Below are 19,892 nucleotides of genomic sequence, written 5' to 3'. Positions count from 1 at the left end.
TTCATCTCCTTTGCTAAAACCCTAAATTTTTCACTCCCAGCTTTTCTCTCATACTCTGCCGTCTCAAATCCTAATTTTTTCACTCTCAACTTTTTTCTTATCCTCTGCCGCCTCAAACCCTAATGTACTACACCTAGCCGGCCTAACAAAACACACCAACATTTCTCATCCTTTGCCGCTATAGATACACCGGCAAAGGCTGGGGACTGGTGTACTACACCTAGGCGGCTTAGCCTGACTATAGCCATAAAATCTGTCTACATAACCTCCAAGGACGCAAATAATCACCATATATGCTGAGCGAATAAGAGTAACTGGCCTAAGCCGCTAAAGAGTAATCGGCTCAAGCCACTAACTTAAGAAAATTAAGTGAGAACTTGACAGACTCATAGCATTACCAGCAAAGCCCCTACGATAATCGAGCTAAGGGGCCTGGGCTAGCCCAGGCCCACCTACGACCCAAACAAGGGCCCAACCCATGACGTGGCTAGACATAATTAATAATCTATAAATATGCATGGACCCCAGCAGTTAAAGGTACGCATTCATTAATCCCTTAATCACGAGATTTGACTTTTTAAGACTTCTTTGCTGACTTGAGCGTCGGAGTCTTCTCCGCAGGTAACCCCTCTCGGGTCCAAACCGGTCCAAGCCGAGACACCAACAGATAGCATATGCCAGCCAGAAGTAAGCCTACTGAGGAGATTGTGGATTGAGGTAAGGTAACGTTTGTGTTTGACATCTCTTATTTGTTCTCCGTAGGAACACCTATTTTTTTCACTCCCAACTTTTCTCTCATCTTTTGCCGCCTCAAACCTTAATTTTTTTACTCCCAACTTTTCTCTCATCCTCTGTGTCACCTTACTCTTCCTCTACAAGCAAAATCCTATTTTTTCTTTCTTCACTATCAATGTCTCATTGGTTCTGGCTTTGTCATTTTATTGGGTCTCGAAGGTTTGATCATCCTCTTCCCACCACATTATTGGATCTTGAAGGTTTAATAATCTTCTCTCAACCACTGATTGTTTTAATTTTTTACACGTGTCACTCCATAGTTGTGCCACGTGTCAAAATGATTCAATTTGGTCCCTATATTTGTTTTTAGTTTCAATTTAGTCCTATTTTTTGTAAATATAAAACAAATATTGTCCCTCCTTAAATTGACACTTAATTTAGTTTTTTGTATAAATCTTATGATGATATTCTTACTAAAATTGACATTTTTATTAAATATTTTTAAACAAGCTTTTTTTAGTTTTATTATTAAACAAAGTTAAACCCCAAACTTAATTTCAACAATTAATAATTTTGTCATCATATATAAAGACATCAATTGTATCATATTATACAAATTTAGTGAAGATTAAAAATCAAATAACTTGTCACACATAAGTTTAGGAATTAAATTTCAAGTTTAAAACAAAACCAAAGTTTAATGTTTTGTATAGAATTTAAAGTTAATTTAATAAAAACATTAATTTTAGTAAGAATATCACCATAAGATTTATAAAAAAGTAAATTGGGTGTTAATTTAAGGAGGGACAATATTGTTTAATTTTTACAAAAAATGGGACTAAATTGAAATTAAAAACAAATATAGGGACCAAATTCAATCATTTTTACATTTGACACAATTGTGAAGTGACACGTGTAAGAAAAAAAGAAAAAAAATTCAAAAAGTTCAAAAAAACCAAAATTTGACATGTGACGTTGACTTTAACATCGTCTGGTCAAACTAACGATAATGACTAAATTGAATAATTTTTAAGAAAATGAGAACCAAATTGAGACAAATAAAACTTGAGGACCAAACTAATATTACTTGACAAATAGAATGACCAAAAGAGTAATTTAACCTATATATATTTTCTATCTTTTATTTTTTCTGATTATTTGGTTTGTCATGAAACTCATTCGTATCTCCAATGTATTTTTCAATTTATCATAACCTTTATGTAATTATGTTAAAATGATGTATGTAAATTAATTTTTGTTATGTCTCACATTTGAATATTTCTATTATTTTTTAATATTTTTATGATTTAATTACTCCGATGGTACCCACTTTGGTACAAGTGTGTCAATTTGGTATCCGATTTTAAAAAAGTGTCAATTGCATCCTAACTTTTGAAAAGTACTTCAATTAGGTCCATTTCAGATAGAGTTGACTAACGTTGTTAACGACATGCCATATGTTAGTCTATGGTTTTTTTAATTTTTTTTTTAATTTTATTTGATTTTTTAATTTTTTTTAATTTTTTGAAAAAAAATTAAAAATGCCACGTGTCAGGTCATTGTGTGTGCCACGTGACATTGTTAGTGCCATGTGACATTGTAGTGCCCATATATGTCTTTTTGTCCCCATATATGTCTTTTTGTTTCAATTTAGTACCTACTTATGTGTATCTGATTCAATTTTGACCTAATTTTTTTAATAATTAAAATTCATTTTTATAAAGTTAAAAGTAATTAAGTATAAATTTTTTACAAAAATTAAGTATTTGATATTTATATTATAATTTAGTGGTAAAAGTCATTTTATTAAGTCATTTTTAATAAAAAAAACAGTAGTATAACATTCATACAAATAGAAATTTTGGTTTAAAATTAGTAAGAGACAATATTGTTCTATTTTGGAAAAATAATAATAATTAACAAAACATAAGTACTTAATAAAAAAGAAATTTATAAAGTAATATGTTAAAAAGTCAATTTTAATAAAAAAATATTAGTAAATTATTTATATAAATAATAAATTTGGTTTGAAATTGAGAGAAACAATATAAAGATTAGTAGTTAATTTTGTAAAAATATTTACACTTATTTAGTTTTAATCTTATAAAAAATGGATTACAAAAATATTTTAATTATTAAAAAAATTGGGACAAAATTGAATCAGATATACATAAGTAGGTACTAAATTGAAACAAAAAGACATATATGGGGACTAAATCGAAATCAACACAATGACATGTAATAGTGACACTGACACGTGGCACTGACAATGCCACGTGTCACATGTAGGGACCTGACACGTGGCATTTATTATTATTTTTTAAAAATTTAAAAAAAATTTAAAAAAACACATATTGACACGTGACACGTTGTTAACGACGTTAATCAACTTCGTCTGAAAGAAACCTAATTGAGCAATCTCTCTAATAGGCTTCCTCCCGGCTTGGACTGGCCTGGACCCAAGAGGGGTTACGTGCGGAGAAGACTCTGACGCTCAAGTCAGCAAAGGATTCTCAAAAAGTCAAATCTCGTGATTAAGGGATTAATGAATGCGAATTTGGATTCTCTGCTATGTTTTTATTTTGCTGTGTCTCTACTGTGCCTTCATAATACACATGATTACCACTAATTTTGACGTTTTAAAACATATTAAAAAGATATTTAAAATACTAACACAATGTATTTTTAATGCTCAGCAGAGGACAACACCAAAAAACCAGTAGAGAATCTAGACTCAATGAATGCGTACCTTTAATTGTTGGGGTCCATGCGTATTTATAGATCATTAATTATGTTTGACCACGTCATGGACTTGGCCATCGTTTGGGGTTGCAGGTGGACATGGGCTTGGGCCAGGCCCATTGGTTCGATCACTATTGGCTCTAAGGGACTTGCTTGTAGTACCTTAAGTCTGTAATAGTTCTCGTTTTATCTTCTGATGTAGGCGGCTTGGGCCGCTTACGCCTACTTGATTGATTCATCTGATATTTGATATTTGTATGGATATTCTGCGGGAATTCATATCGACAGATTTTATCAATGGGACCGCCTAGGTGCAGTACAATAACTTTTATTAGTGTATAAAAAAAGATTCATTAGAATTTAAAAAATTGAAGTAAACAAACATTTAAAATATATTTTAATTTGAATATTTGTTTTCCTTTTATATTTTAAAAAAAATATTTTTGCAAATTTAATAAATGTTTTTGTTCTCATGATTTTTTTTTTGTATTCTAATATAAAATTAAACAATTATGATTTATTTCGAAGCATTTGATATCAAAGAAACAATCATCCTCCTAATATTGAATATTTGATAATATTATGTTTATTTTACCGTAATTTTTTATTATTTTATGAGAATTAATTAAAATTAATATTGAAGTAGTAAGAAAACGAGTACGGACATCGGTGCGAGATTATACCCGTTACCCGATGAGGATGTGATGAGACAAAAGTTTGAAACCTATTAGGTTTGAGTATGGGGATGAAGATGAATTTTTTTACAAAGATGAGTTTTGGATAACAAACCCGTCCCCGCTCCGCCATCCCTACCCTTGAGGGGAGATTTTTGGAAATAATTTAAGTGTGAGTCAAAAAGTCTCATATTGAATAAAATAGACAAAATTAAACACTATATACTAATAAAAATTCATAACACGATTGTCTTAAGGTCTTGGGGTGAAAGTGGTATCAAATGTCTTGTATGTATAAGACCAATGTCATATATATATATATATATATATATATATATATATATATATATATATATATATATATATATATATATATATATATATATATATATATATATATATATATATATATATATATATATATATATATATATATATATATATATATATATATATATATATATATATATATATATATATATATATATATATATATATCAGAACTATAACCAAATCATATGAAAAAAATAACTCAACATATCTTAACTTAACTTGGTAAGAACAAAAATAAAATTAAAAATGTTTAAAAATTTGACAAAATTAAAAAGGAAAAACATGATAATGAAATAAAAAAAAAAGTATCTATCTTAGTTTACGTAGTAAAATATGATAAAAGAATGTTATATCTCAACAATCTCTATATCTCTTTTGCAGTAGTAAAGTAAACAGGACAACATGTTCACATCGTGTTTCTGGACATGATAAAAATAAAATTTGGTCTATCTGAGTACTGATAAATTATAATAATGAAAAATTATATTAACTAAAACTAAAAAAACATAAATCAATAACCCTATCCTATTTTTTTAATTTGTGTCGGTTACAATAAAATATCACAAACACATGAAAAAAGTAATAGAAATACTATGCATCTGAATGGTGAATTATTGAAAACCCAATTGTATTTAAATTGGTGAGGTTGTTAGCATTTGAAGATTCAAAATTTCATTTATGAAAGAGTGGGTTTTCTCATCATAGGATTCCCTGCAACATGTGGAGGATAGAAGAATAAGATATTATTAAAAGGACGATTGCATATATTTTATAAATTAATCATATTCCAGCTGTTTCTTCAAATACTTTTTATTACAACTTGTAAATACAGACAAAAAGCACCAATTATGTGTATTATACACAAAAAGTATTATTATTTTAATGTACCAGATATTTGGACTAATAAGTCACTAGTCCTTCTGAATTATATTTTTTAAATTTTATAACATATGTATATCTTATTATAAAGATACTTATGTTAGTTAAGAGGATTTGTGTTTCATTTTGACCTTTTATTTTTAATGAAATATTTTCTAATTTTTCTTTGGACTGTTTTAAATAACATATTTTTTATTTCAATTTGTTTTCTTATTCATTTTCCTTTTACCTATGCAAACAAAAAATACAATATTGATAAGATTTAAAAACCGCTGTAAATAACTATTTTAAAAACATTTTTGTGTTACCAATGAAGTTATTGAAAAAGGAAATGAATAAGGAGAGAGAAAGATTGCAATCTATCATTCCATTGTTCAAAGCAATGCCATGATTCGGTCAATATCAAAGTGTCAAGTCTGCTCACAATTTCTTTCACATTCTCACTTTTTGGTTGCAAAATTCCCTGTGTCTTACTTTTTTTTTTAATCTTTTACTTTGCTTATTCATCTCCATTTTAATTTAACTTATATTTATTGAGTAATTATATATTATGTTTTAATTTTAATTGATTATTTTAAAAAATAAAATATAATGTGCACATTAAATAATAAAGAATTCATTTATGAATTTCTAAACTATTTTTTATAAATACTAGATTTTCATGACATATTTAAAACATCTATCCACTTCTTGTTCTAATAATAAATTTACTACAAGCTTAATATTTATATACAAAAGAAAATAAGTTTTTTTTTTTTACTTCTTAAAAGGAAAACACTTCTTGTGTAACATAAAACTCTACCAACAAACACAATTAAAAACATCTCAGTACACACTGAAATTAGAATGTCAGATGAAGGCGTTTTTACGTCTTATCATCTTAGCCTCAATTTTTGAAATTTAAAATTTGATTTGATTTGTTTAAAAGTACATTTCATAAAAATATAAATATAATATATAAATAGTTGAAACTTATCAAAATGAAATAACAAAAGAAACAAGAATTTTTAAATTTTAAAACAATTTTATTTTATTTTGTGTGTATCAATTATTCAATATATAATCCAACCCACTCCTAATTGTATTGGAAAATGGGTTTGATGAACCCAAAGCCAACCCCACCATGAACTTCCTACCATTTTCCAAAAGAAATGGCTTACTTATGAATGATTACATTTCCTCATTAGGCACCAAAACCAGACAAACCAGTTTTTGTGTCTGCACTCTCACTTTACTACAATACATACACACCCTTCACTTCTGTCAGAGCCAAGACAATGTGTGAGTTTCAGGCACAACCATTGTTCCATTCTCTCCCCCTTTCTCTTTTTCTGTCTCAGACAACCAATGGCTCTTTCAAACTTTCAACTTGAACCACTCTTTCACTTCACCCTCTCTTCTTTCAGCTACCCTTTGCTGCACAAAAGGTTTGTTTCTGCCTCTCTTCTTTCCATGTTTCCTGCATTGCTCCACTTTCTTCACTCACTCCTTCCTTCTTTAAAGCTGAATTCTTTTATTTTTCCCTTTTGTTTTTGTGGAAGATCAGCAACTTCATACCTCATACCCTTGTCTATTTTTTCTTTTTGTTCTTTTTACTTGGTTTTGGAATCTGATCTGAGGCCTGCTGTTTTTCTTCTCCCTTAAATTTTGCTAAATTTTTCTCCCACCACTTTCATGTAACTGAAGTTGACCTCATATGCCAGTTAGATCTTCAGTTATGTTATTATTATTCAAAGATGTAAACTTTACTCATCATTTTGCTCCTATTTTTTCTGCATGAAAGTTGGAACTTTAACATGTTATGATTTATGAATCCATCATTTGGCTTCATTTAAAAGGAAAAGATGGTTATTGGCATTTCTTTTTGTGGAATCTGGGATGGCTTAACGAGGTTGTTTATCTGTATTTGTTACATTACTATTAGTTGTCTGATTGGAGCTGATTTCAAAATTACTTTTTGTTTTCCATGTAGTATTTGCTCCAAAATCACTTTATATCCTATGAAAACGCTCAAATTGAACCATTGACTTGTTTGTATTCTATAATGTCAAGATTCTAGATGCTACATACATAAGTTTTGTTGTTGTTCCAAAAGCTCTTAGATAAGTTCAAATGTTATGGTCTTAGTTGAGGCAAGGAAAAGCCTGGAGAACCTATAGCTTCAGTTTAAAACATGGTATGTTGCCTCGAGTAAATTTAGTTGCTTAAGGTGTTTGGATTCGATCTCTAGCAACACGCTCTCCCCGTTTTTCATTTTCTTATCCCTCTGCAATCTTCCCTTGTAAAGTGGAGTTTGTTGTTGTTACTGATGGACAAGTAGTGAAGCTTGTTGTTAAGATTAAACAGGGTTCATAGTCGTTAGTAGCTAAACCTATTGTATCGTGGGCAATGCATAATCTCTGGATTATGATGGTCTTCCCATTAAGAATATTTCTCAAACTTAATGCACTGGTGTTTTTCTAATACTATTATTATGATTTTTAAAGAGAGTCTTGTGGAGGCTTTCAGAGATGAGTGGAAGTTGTTATGGTGTTTCAGTATGGAAGATCTCTCTTGCTGATAACTCTTCCGAATTGGTTATGTTGCTGCATTTTATGCTGTTCTTAGTAGAAGTACATTAAATGTCCATGTAATGTTCATAAAACGCACAAGACAAGACAAGCCAGATCTATACAATAGGCCTTGCAGATTCAGACACACTTGTTACTGTTAACCCGTAGATTTCCATTTATTCTATTTTAAATTGGTTAGAATGAGTTGTGGTTTATGTATTCCTCAACTTCATTTTAGTTTATTGACCAGTATGTTGAAATTGATCACTTTGAGTGTCTTGTCCTTCAATGTTGGTCAGATTCACCACACTCATACTTGTTCCTTTACATTTATCTATACCTCACAGATCGTCTTTTCTTCCATTCCAACTAAACTTTATTGTTCGTGTTATTAACTCATCAATATCATTTGTTTAAAGCGTGTGAATTTGACGACTTTCTAAATGAAAGTAGGAAGAAGATTCACCACCTAGTAAAGCCTCGTATTAACAAGCTAGAAGACATCTCCAATTTTTCCTTTAAGCCAGAAATATACCTTTTAGGCATTAACATTCTCATAAAGGGAGCCAACAAGAGAATAAGCTCAATGTGGCAGAAGAGAATATTGTGTTGGATGAGTGAACATATTAGACAAGATAGGATTGAGAATCAATGCATTGGAGAAAAAGTTGGGCAGTACCTGTTATAGAGAAAATGAGAGAATCTCCTCTTAGGTGGGTTGGGCATGTGTGGAGATGACTTATAAAACGTTTGTTTGGGCATACTTCTCCATAAACACTTTTAGTAGAGAAATTTAAGAAAAATAGGATGAGTTTCTTGGTGAGCTAAGATTAGTTTATGTATTAGCCATTGTGGTGCATGTCTCAATGTTTGAATGTTATATTTTCTCTCTTTAACTGCCATCTCCTCCTTGCTGCATAGCTTAAAAGTGACTTATGCAGAACAGGAGAACAAACCTTAAACTAGATAATGTGATGAAAATGATTATTTTCTTGTTTCATGTCTAATGCAAACACCATAAATGAACTAAAATAAAGAAAATGTTGTACCTTCTTTTATGTTGAGTAAGTAGAAGGTAGTACTCTAATGTTTACTGATGTCAGTTTGATTAAAAGATGTTAAACATGGAAAAAGGGCAATTGATTACTAATGCATTTTTTCAAAGCTATATGGTTGAAGAGATCCATTTTCTTTCAGTTAATGTGTTCAAGAAAAAACAAGTGTCATCCATTTTTTTACTGTAACACATAATCATCAGTTGAATACCTTGTTCAATGGTAAAAACATTTTGTCTAGAGTATAATGATGTGCTTTCAGTTTTGATGTTTTTTCAATAACATGTTCTTTGTGAAAATGAATTTTTGTTGGTATTTATGTTTATGCAGGTAGGATATAGACATTGACTGCTTTCTGGGTTCTCTCATACAATGAAATCAGGTTTTAAAAATGGTTGGCCTTCTGTTGTGCGTCTTCGTCTTAGAGACAAATCGGTGACCCCCTTCTGCATATTCTCTAAAGTGAAATCAGCCGGCAACATACCTGGGAATACACCTGTCTATCTCAATGTCTATGACTTGACAACAGTAAATGGCTATATGTATTGGGCTGGCCTTGGTATTTTCCACTCTGGTGTTGAAGGTTAGCTGACAGTTAAAACCTTTTCAAATGAATCCAAAATTGTTTCTTTATTTTAGAAAAGAATAAGTGCCTAGAGTTTTGCTAGATGATAATAAATTGATACTTCTTCATATTTTGGAGAAGAGGATTATGTATGTGTTAGCTTTTTCATGAGGGAAGACACTGGGAAATTCAGTACCAATAAGTTGTGAAAAAGCCTGTATAAGAAACTAGGACACCACTTTCAACCCAAAACTTTAAGACGATAGGTTTATGGGTCCTTGTATTTATATATTAGTCATCTTACTCATTTTTATCCAATGTGAGCTTCCAACTCATCTTGAACTCTTAATAGTATCTGTGCATGTACATATCACTTTAATCTGTGAATATTTGTGGCTTAAGCTGTATTTGGAGAAAGAAAGAATATAATCATGGATTCCCTGAATGTTTTCTAAAATGGAGTTATTATGCTGACAGTTTATGGAGTAGAATATGCATTTGGAGCACATGACTATCCAACAAGTGGTGTCTTTGAGGTTGAACCTCGGCAGTGTCCTGGTTTTAAGTTTAGGAAGTCCATATTCATGGGAACTACTAGCTTAGATCCTTTCCAGATTAGAGAGTTCATGGAACGTCAGTCTGCAAATTACAATGGTGATACTTATCATTTGATTGTCAAGAATTGCAACCATTTCTGTGAGGATATTTGTTACAAACTAACTGGCAATTCTATACCAAAATGGGTCAATCGTCTCGCAAGAATAGGTATGTGGCATATTTTTATACTGCAGATATCAGTTTTTGTTCTGCAAAGCATATGCATTAGATCCGAGTTTTTGTCCTCCTTGCAGGTTCCTTCTGCAACTGCATACTCCCTGATGCTCTTAAAACTTCAACTGTTCAGCATGATCCAAACTTTCAAGGGTGTGATAGTGAGAAAAGAAGACTGAGAACTGCTTTCAGTTGCTTGTCATCAATCTCAATGCCTCAGAAGGAAGTTTCAATGTCTTCATTATTTATGCACTCTCACTATAAAGGGTGTCTGCCACCATGGGAGTTAAAGAAGTCTAAAAAGGGAAGACTAAAGCAAAAGTTAGAAGACAAGTTCACTTCTCAGTAACTCATCTCTGTGCTGTAGAGTATCCGTAGTCTTTCTGGTAACTGAATCACTGGAAAGAAATTATTGTTACTGCTTTCAGTTATCTGTGCAAGTGCACTTCCTCAAGTGCAAAATTTCTGTCCATATTCATTTTGAATGTTCAAGTTCATGCCTCCTTGTTGCTTCTTCTTTCTTTATGTGTCTAGTTTTTGCTTGTAATCTTTGTTTGATTCGGAATCTAATCTGTGTCAGATATATTGCTGTGTCAGCTCAATTTATCATCACTGGAGAAAATTCTGTTATGTCTAATAAACACCAATGACAAGATATTAAGGGTAAGTTTTTATTTAAACTTTAAATAAGTACTTTTGGAATATGCAATTTTTAAAATAATATTAACTTAAGAAGGACATAGGAATTATTTATTGGAATAAACTGAAAATTACTTAATTTTGAAATATGTAGGTTGAGCAAGCACTTAAACAAAAATAAAAATTTAACTTATTTTATTAGAAAAATAATTTCAAAAAGAACAACAAATTGGCTCTAAATTTTGAGATAATGTGTCTTAGACAAATAACACAAGAACAACAATGTATGGTCCTTATCATCAATCTGAATGTCAATGCTCTTCAAATCAAGATTCAACTTATTCAATTCATCCAGTTGATCACTAATTGCTTTTTCACAATTCTTCTTGTGTGAGCACAATACTTGCTTCAAATACATTCGGTTCACTGAAGACTTAGTCATGTATAAGCTTTCAATCTTTTTTCATTGTTCCATTCTGATATTTTCCTTTGATACTTGTCTTAACACCTTGTCACAAGGACTCAGAATAATTGTATGATGAGTCTTCGCCAACAACACTTTCCTATCATCCTCAATCATGGTCTTGGATTCATCTTCCCAAGCTTTAAGAGGCCTTGTTGAACCAGAAAAACATGCATCTTCAACGAAAACAATCCAAAATCATTCAAACTAATGAATTTGTCAACCTCATACATACTTTTAAGAAGTTCTTGTTGCATGTGACATCAATTGTCCCGTAACAGAGGTCAAGTGGGTTGTGTCTCAAGTGGCGTTTGGACTATTGCACTCTTAAGTAAAGAGTTGCGTCCTAACTATAGGCTATAATTTTTAGTCTAATAGTAAGCGTTCGACTATAACAATTAGTATCAAATAGTCTATGAATTTGACTCTCTCATCTCTATTTTTAAAGTCAAAATTTATTTCTTTTCTCATTCTTACAATTAATAGATATAAAATTTTATCTCATCTCATTTCATTTTCATGAAGAATTTCCCATATTTTGTAAATATAAATGTCTTCTTTAAATATTAATTAAATAATTTTATTAAAAAAATAAAAATAAAGTAAAGAAATATAATGTTGTCACATATTCAATGTCTATATAATATATATTTTCTTCTGTGATGTTAAATATTACGAAATAAAAATTATAATTTTATAAATATTAAATAAAAATAATAATTATATAAAGATCAAATAGTTATAAAAAATCAGTAAAAATAGCCAAATATATACATTTAAGTTACAATGTAAAAGATGATAAAGATTATCCTATATCTAACTTAAAGAAATGAATATTACCTAACCAGACTAAGTAAATTTAAGATTTTTCTATTAATAGAGACGATTTCATTTAAGATTTTTAGTGTCTTTTATTCATATAAGAAATTGATATTTTAATACATAAATATATACATTTAAAATAATAATAATGATAATAATAATAATAAATTTAATTAAATATTTTTCTAATGAGATTATTTAAAGCCAAATCTTTTCATTAGGTACAAGAATAAGGATGCCAATAATTTGTACCTACAACTATCCGCAAATAAAATTCGTAACAGGTAGAAAATTAATATTTTAAATGAATATCCGCATATAATGGGTACAAATATTTTTTATATTCGCTTGTTAACATGGTGGATACGGTATTACAATATTGTGTATTCGTGGATACATGTATCCGCTATACTCTACTTTGCATTACGAAAACTAAAAATAAATGATTAAAATATTAACACAATGATTTTAAATAGGTTATTTTTTATCACTTAGTTTTAAAAAATCTCCATTTTTTTTAAACTGTCATTCAATATTATTTAAATTATATTTGGACTTCGCTTAAAATTTTAAAATTTATGAATGTTATGTATTTATTTTATTTGAATTTATGTTTAAAAAAAGTTGTTAAATATTTTAAATTTTTTTATAAATACATTTTTTAAAAAAATATTGTTAAATATTTTAATATTTGTGGATATAAAAAAAATGCAGGTATCCCCTTAACAGATACCTACGTAGATACAAAAACAGGTACGGGTTGATCAAAACGGGTTGATCACTTAGTGAGCCAACCCAACTCGGCAGACTAATTAGTGAGCTAAAAAAATTTCAACCCGACCCGGTCCACCGCGGGTTGGTGGGTTAAACAGATTGGCTCACGGGCTCACTTAATTAAAAAAAAACTACAATTTTTTTAACATTTTTTAGTCAAAACTATATTATAATTCTAATTAAAATCTAAATAAACTTTAATACAATCCAAAATTACAAAAATATGTGTTGCCTAAAATAAACCTAACATGACTCAAATACAAAGCCCAACTTAATAAAAAATACTTGTGTGACCCTTTATTTGCGGATTGGTGAGCTAATCCGGCTCACCACGGGTTCAATCTGTGTGAGCCGAGTTCTAGGTGAGTCGGGTCAAAAATCAACTCGTAATGAAATGTAAAAAAAAAATTTCAACCTAACTCGGCGTGAACCTGTGGTGAGCTAGGTTGGCTCGCAGATTTCAACCCATTTTGATAACTCTAATTTATACAACAGATGGAATATAAAGAAGCTATTACCCGAACTTTATCCACTAATATTCGTAAATATATTCATACGTATGTACATTGAACTCTGAATATTATAAGTCATACTTTAATATTTATTCTTTTATTTTACTTCTAATTTTAGTGTTCAGTGCAATTTGAAATATATCTTGGCTATCAAGTAACTAAATTGAGATGCTTTAAAAGTTCAACTTCCAGGTGTCTTAGCTTTATGAACCACCAATTTGGAATGTTTTCTTTTCCACCTTTTTATCTTGTATTTTTTTTTTCTAATATCATCTTAATATAACAGATTTTGATGTATAACTTAGAATGTTCCATTTGTTTAATATGATCCGGAATTAAATGAACAATTTAATGATTTTGTTTGTTTCCACACAATGGAGATGAATTATTATTTAGATAAAGCTAACATTATACCTTTTTCATGAAATAATACATAACAATCTCATCAAACTTTAAACTTTATTGACAAACATGATGTCTTTTTCTTGACATTTGATATAAAGGAAATAAATTTAATCATATATGTTGATAATATAAATATTTTGTTATTATCTAATTAAATTATTATTATATATGTGTCTAAAGTTCCTTACATTTATAATAATTTGTTTATAATTATTTCACTAGTATAGTATAAAATATCTATCATAATAAAGTATTTTAGTCTGGTTGAGTTTTGAGGGGTCTTTTAATGTAAAAACTTGTCTCAACAGATAATCTAAGAATATAAGATTCCATGTGTAGTTTCACTTCCTATGATGTTCAAGAAGTCCTATGTTCAGACTTGTGCCACTCACTTTGTTTCTTGAACCCTTGTCACTGTTTTTCTTCTACGCTTTTTGCGCGTTAAAAGGAAAATCTTACGTGCATTCCTTTGGTTTGCTTCACGCGTTTTTGCAGAAATCTTCTTATGCGTGCAAGTTATTGTTTCGCTCACATCTCAAAGCTCCCAAATTTGTGGTAAATAAGTAACAGGTGTTCAGCTGTCTTCAAGGTCTTAAATTCCTCACATTGAGCCTCTCAATTTTTTTCCCTTTTTAGAAATAGATCAACAGGGTGACGCCATAATCTATCATTGGATCAAAAGTAATCACTCTCTGCAAATTCTTATCTTCTTCAATTGCTCTCAAAGGTTTGTACTTTGCAAAATTCGCCATCTGGGTCTGCTTGTTTTGTTCTAATTGTTCACTATTCTTCATAATATGGAGTACTGTGTTTTGTGTGTTAAAGGTTCTTTTTTCGTATGCAAATGAATGAGAAAGAAATATCCTTTTTAATCGGGGGTTTGTTTGATGCTGATGATAATGTTGTGAAGTTTGTAATGTGTGAAAAGAATTCTACGAGTATTTGTTTGTTTGAAGTTGATTGTGATGTGGTAATGTTTCTAATGGGTGCAAATATCTGAAATAGCATTTGTATCCACTGGTTGGTTAGTTTGAAATTGATTGTGATATGATAGGGTTTCTCATGTGTAGAAATCTATGTAGCAATGGTCTCTATTAGCCTGTTTGAAATATATTATATTTGCCCTCAAATTGTTTGTGATTAGGCCAAGATTATTTGTGCACCCTTAATCACAAACTGGACACCTTTGAATTTTACCTAATCAGTTAAGGAATTTCTTGGTGGGGCTAATTTCTTCTTCTTCTGATGATAATCAGGTACTGAGTTTGAAATTGGTTATTCCTTGTTCTTTATTAGATCATTTCAGTTGAAAGAATGGGGTCACATATGAGCAAGAAGACCCATGCAACATCATCCGGAATTAACTTCAATACTGATATGGCAACTGAACTGAGGTCATATGAGACTGCATGGAAACTTGACTCTGATTTGCAGTCCTTTGATACCACAGTTCAAGCTCGAGCGAATCAAGTCATGAATACTTTGGCAGTTGGAGTCGAGGTTCGGTCCCTTTCTTTTGAGTCTCTGAAACAAGTCACAGAGTGCCTTCTGGAAATGAATCAGGAAGTTGTGAAGGTGATCTTAGACTGCAAGAAAGATATATGGAAGAATCAAGAACTGTTTGAGCTTGTTGAGGAGTACTTTGATAACAGCTTGCAGACTCTAGATTTCTGCACTGCATTGGAGAAGTGCCTGAAACGAGCCAGGGATAGCCAATTGCTTATTCTTGTGGCCCTTCAACAGTTTGAAGAGGAAATCGGGTTGGGAGAGAAGCGCTACACCAGAACATTACAGGAACTGAAGAATTTCAAGGCAGCTGGTGACCCTTTCACTGAAGAATTCTTCCAAATGTATCAGTCTATTTACAATCAGCAGATACTCATGCTTGAGAAGTTGCAAGTGAGACAAAGCAAACTTGATAAGAAAGTGAAACAAATCCACACCTGGAGGAAGGTATCAAGCATGATATTTGTGGCTACAGTTGCTGCTGTGTTGATATGTTCAGTTGTGGCTGCAGCAATTGCTACGCCACATGTTGCAGCTGTTCTAGCTGCTGTTACTGCAATCCCAATTGGTTCAATGGGAAAGTGGATTGACTCATTGTTGAAGAACTATGAAACTGTCATGAGAGGACAGAAGGAAGTAACTGTCGCGATGCAAGTTGGAACCTATGTTGCTATAAAGGACTTGGACAACATTCGGGTCCTCATTGATCGGTTGGAAATTGAGATTGAATCTCTTTTGCAGAATGTGGAATTTGCCATTGAAGAGGATGCCGTGAAGGTTGCAATAGAGGAGATCAAGAAGAAGTTAGAAGTTTTTATGAAGAATGTTGAAGATTTAGGAGGGCAAGCTGATACTTGTAGCAGAGACATTATAAGAGCTAGAACTTTGGTTCTACAAAAAATCATAAAGCTTCCCCACACTTGAAGTAATTGTTGCTTTAGGACAGTTCATTTATTCTATTTCTGGTGAAATTTCATGATTTCCGGTTATCATTGATTCATGAAAAGTTGGATTTATGTTGTAAATATTGGGAAAATGCTGACATTTAGTACTTTGATTTGTGTAGGAAGCTAAAAGTTATTCTTTTGAGACAATATTACACCAATTCATGTATTTATTATTATTATTTTGTGAGATAGATACATTTGTATTTGTGTTTAGCACATCGTTTGATCAAGTTTTGTTATCCCAATGTATGTGTTTTACTTCTTAATCGGTAATAGAAAAAAAAAATAAAAATAAAAAATAGAATAGCACGGCTAATTGTTTACTTCTCAATTGGTTATTTTTACACACTCAACATGATATAAAATAAGATGATGATAATCATATGTATTTCTTATGTTTTATGAAAAAAAATATAAAATAACATATTGAATTAGGATGATTCAAAATGTATCTAAAATTTATTTTCAAAATTTAATTGATAGATGTACAAAAATTTTATGATATTAAATGAAATCTGACCTAATTACAATTAATATAGTTTTATTTTGTTTAAAAAATAAGAATATTTATAAATATTGTATACTTGTTATAATATTTTATTTAATATTTATTGTTAAAAGTTAAAAAATAATTAAATAATTATATTTTAATGTTATTAAAAATTAAAATATAATTAAACATTAAAATTTTAAATTAAAAAAAAATCAACAAAAAATAGTATTAAATATATAAAAAATTTACAAAAAAAATAATTAAAGTATTAATTTAAGATTTAATTAAATTTTCAAAAGGCTTATTTTTATTGTTTACAGATTTTAAAGTATATTTTTGTCTTTATAAAATTAGTTATATACATTTATATTATTTTAATTAATAGAATTAATTATTCCAGCTTTTAATGTAAAAATGATAAATCCAACGTACATTAGTTATTTCTTAATCAATTTCCTAAGGACACTAGTTAGTATTCTCCATATCTTTCACTTTCTTTTTCCAATAAAGAAGCCGAAAATATTTACATTAAAGGGTGAAAATGATATGTTTTAGTCATACAATAATGTATCATTTAAACATTTTTTCTTTTAAATATTTAAAAAAATTAATTGATATTTATGTTATTGTTTATGATTTTACTAGACTGAAGAAACAATTTGTATGTCCAAATGAAAAGTGTGACATCCCATTTAAATAGATTAAATCTACTAAATTTAAACATTGCATAATTATAGAAATCAACGAGTAATCAGAGCAACTGGACGCATAAAGATTCACTATTACAGTCATCCCAAGAAGAGTACTGGAAATTACTAGGGCATACAAAACATCATGCCATGAGCTAAATGTAAAACCGAAAGGTACTGTTTTGCAAAAGAAGCTGTTCATAGAACAGGGGATTACAATGACTTTAGAGCCTTAAAACTGCTCTTGCAAGTCACACACACGAACTTACTAAGCTGCACCGCTGCTACCATCAGACCTATTTCCAAGAATTCCCCCATCTGCTCCCACTAGAGGTGATCATCGCAAAAGAGAAAACAAAACAGGACATACACAAAAAAGAAGGGTAAGCTAGTGTAAATTATATTTAACATGTTACAGCACACAAGTAATTGAAACAATCCCAGCATGCAACGTAGTATGCGCAAGGAATCATGTTATAACAATCAAGCAAGACACTACGACTCAATTATCCGGATACATATACTAAGATCGAATTCACTGGACGCTTGCACTTGTGGTGGCCTTTACTGCTCTACAGAGCCATTGCCAATGGGTTTCACCCTACCACACACAAGGTTAGCCTTTAAGCGTCTAAGGCCATTATCCTGCCAGAGACTAGGGCCTCCCGCCACTCTCACCACTTGGGTCAATTTGCTCTACTTGAGACTCAGTGACCTTTTAGAGTTTTGGGATATGATCCTTACTTGAATCCTTATCTTAATATATACACTACACACCACCATGAGATCTCCCCACAAGACTCATGGAATTACGCCCATTTCACATCAATTTCATGTTTCGTATATCATAACCACCACTTTCATCTCATACATCCAATTCTCATTTCACCAACCATCATTCAACAATTCCATGCCATAACTCATACCAAAAGCACCCATCCCAAAGCATATAGATAAAAAAACCATGCGTTTTCAAGACATACAGCCAAGCCATGGATAAATTCAAGAAAACAAAATCAATTATGCCGTATTCTCGCTCAGGATAAACGCCTTCGCTTAAGCTGCCGCTACTGTCTCGCTTAAGCTAGGCGTTGTCGCCTGGGCGAGTCCTGCAATAGTAGCCCTCTACGAGCTCTCGGTTGGGCGAGACCAGCTCACTTGAGCGAAACCACCACTCACCCAAAACTAAAGTTCCTCGCCTGGACGAGGACGCGAGCAGAGAGCACATCTGGATTCCTCGAGTACTTGCTTGGGCGAGCCATTCCCGCTTGAGCGAGATAATGCGTCGCTCAAAACCAGAATTGGTCGCCTGAGCGAGATGCTCGAGCAGATCCAGGGTGAGCTTCTGCTATTCTCGCCTAGGCGAGACGAGCTCGCTCGGGCGAGAATACAAGCTCTCACCATTGTTCCACGCATGCAGCACCAAAAGCAGCCAACACAAACCACACAGTTCATTCATATACGAGCACAAGCATTCTTTAAATCATTTCAAGCATGAAACAGAACAGAAACACACCACATACTTCTAAAACACGAAAAAGAACCTAACTTCCCTTACCTTTTTAAGCACAAGAGAAGGGAGCAACAACTTAGAGAAGGCAACCCAGGCACCACAGCTCCACGAACTAAGAAAGTGAGTTGAAACAGAAACCCCATGCCCAAAACGAAGTTAAGAGCTGGAAACCTAACCCGACCAACATGCTCAACCAGAGGAAAGGAGAAGAAACAGACCAGAAATCTCTAAGATTCAACTTACTTGGATGTAGGAAGAGGTGTCGTTGCCTTGGAGACGGACGAACTTTGTGTCCTAGCAGAGCTCTTACTAGAGAAAAGATGAGAGAAGGGAAAGTTGGTTTCTTTGAAAATGAAACAGAATGAAGGGGTTAGGGGCTGGAGAGGGGTATTGGGTCTCCTTACTAGGCCGACCTTAGGCCCATGAATGGCTAGGCCCAAACACTTATAAAGCTGAAAGGAAATGGGGCTTACAATATTTCCTCAACAACAAAAATTTTTCGTCCTCGAAAAATTAAGACTTACCAGAAAAGATGTGGATATGAACTCCTCATGTCCTCCTCTAGCTCCCAGGTAGAGTCACTTGTCCTTCAGTCCCAGATGACCTTTACAAGACTGGTGGCTCTTCCCTTTCGCTCCTTAACTTGGCGATCATCTATAGCCACTGGTTGTACCACTACCCGGAGATCCTCCTTGACTTGCACATCCTCCGCATCCAACACATGTGACGGGTCAAACACGTACTTCTGTAGCTGTGAGACATGGAATACTGGGTAGAGATTAGCCAACTGGGGTGGTAATGCAATCTCATAAGCTACAGGCCC

The 19,892-nt window shown here is 31.8% G+C and overlaps 2 protein-coding genes and 1 long non-coding RNA gene across 4 annotated transcripts; 2 read left to right on the top strand and 1 right to left on the bottom strand.

Annotated features, from left to right (window-relative positions):
* Positions 1-6,477: 6,477 nt before the first annotated feature.
* Positions 6,478-10,936, top strand: LOC114170271 (deSI-like protein At4g17486). Its single transcript, XM_028055756.1, has 4 exons — positions 6,478-6,790; positions 9,301-9,553; positions 10,013-10,300; positions 10,387-10,936. The coding sequence occupies exons 2-4, from the start codon at positions 9,343-9,345 to the stop codon at positions 10,653-10,655; spliced, it is 768 nt and encodes a 255-aa protein (XP_027911557.1). The 5' UTR covers positions 6,478-6,790; positions 9,301-9,342; the 3' UTR covers positions 10,656-10,936.
* A 3,318-nt stretch (positions 10,937-14,254) lies between these two features.
* LOC114174223 (UPF0496 protein At4g34320-like) lies at positions 14,255-16,587 on the top strand. Of its 2 annotated transcripts, none has more exons than XM_028059017.1 (2): positions 14,255-14,648; positions 15,218-16,587. In XM_028059017.1, exon 2 carries the CDS (start codon positions 15,236-15,238, stop codon positions 16,349-16,351), a length of 1,116 nt encoding a protein of 371 aa, XP_027914818.1. In that variant the 5' UTR covers positions 14,255-14,648; positions 15,218-15,235; the 3' UTR covers positions 16,352-16,587. The 2 variants fall into 2 exon arrangements, with proteins under 2 accessions (XP_027914818.1, XP_027914817.1); XM_028059016.1 differs by having other exon boundaries at positions 14,257-14,648; positions 15,178-16,587.
* Positions 16,588-17,578: 991 nt separating this feature from the next.
* LOC114173689 lies at positions 17,579-19,474 on the bottom strand. The gene is made up of 2 exons (XR_003602545.1): positions 19,115-19,474; positions 17,579-17,883 (listed from the first exon to the last, which is right to left on the bottom strand). It is a non-coding gene; the product is annotated as an uncharacterized LOC114173689 (long non-coding RNA).
* Positions 19,475-19,892: the final 418 nt, after the last annotated feature.

The sequence above is a fragment of the Vigna unguiculata genome, chromosome 2, assembly GCF_004118075.2.
Source record: "Vigna unguiculata cultivar IT97K-499-35 chromosome 2, ASM411807v1, whole genome shotgun sequence".
Lineage (NCBI taxonomy): Eukaryota > Viridiplantae > Streptophyta > Magnoliopsida > Fabales > Fabaceae > Vigna > Vigna unguiculata.
Note: the sequence above shows the minus strand (reverse complement) of the source record. Positions and strands in the feature narration are given on the sequence as shown.

Bases quoted from the DNA above. Each gene is read 5' to 3' on its own strand.
- LOC114170271 (XM_028055756.1), top strand. From the start codon at position 9,343: ATGAAATCAGGTTTTAAAAATGGTTGGCCTTCTGTTGTGCGTCTTCGT. The intron at 9,554-10,012 runs GTTAGCTGACAG...TTATGCTGACAG, and splicing joins TTTCCACTCTGGTGTTGAAG to TTTATGGAGTAGAATATGCA. The intron at 10,301-10,386 runs GTATGTGGCATA...TCCTCCTTGCAG, and splicing joins CAATCGTCTCGCAAGAATAG to GTTCCTTCTGCAACTGCATA.
- LOC114174223 (XM_028059017.1), top strand. From the start codon at position 15,236: ATGGGGTCACATATGAGCAAGAAGACCCATGCAACATCATCCGGAATT.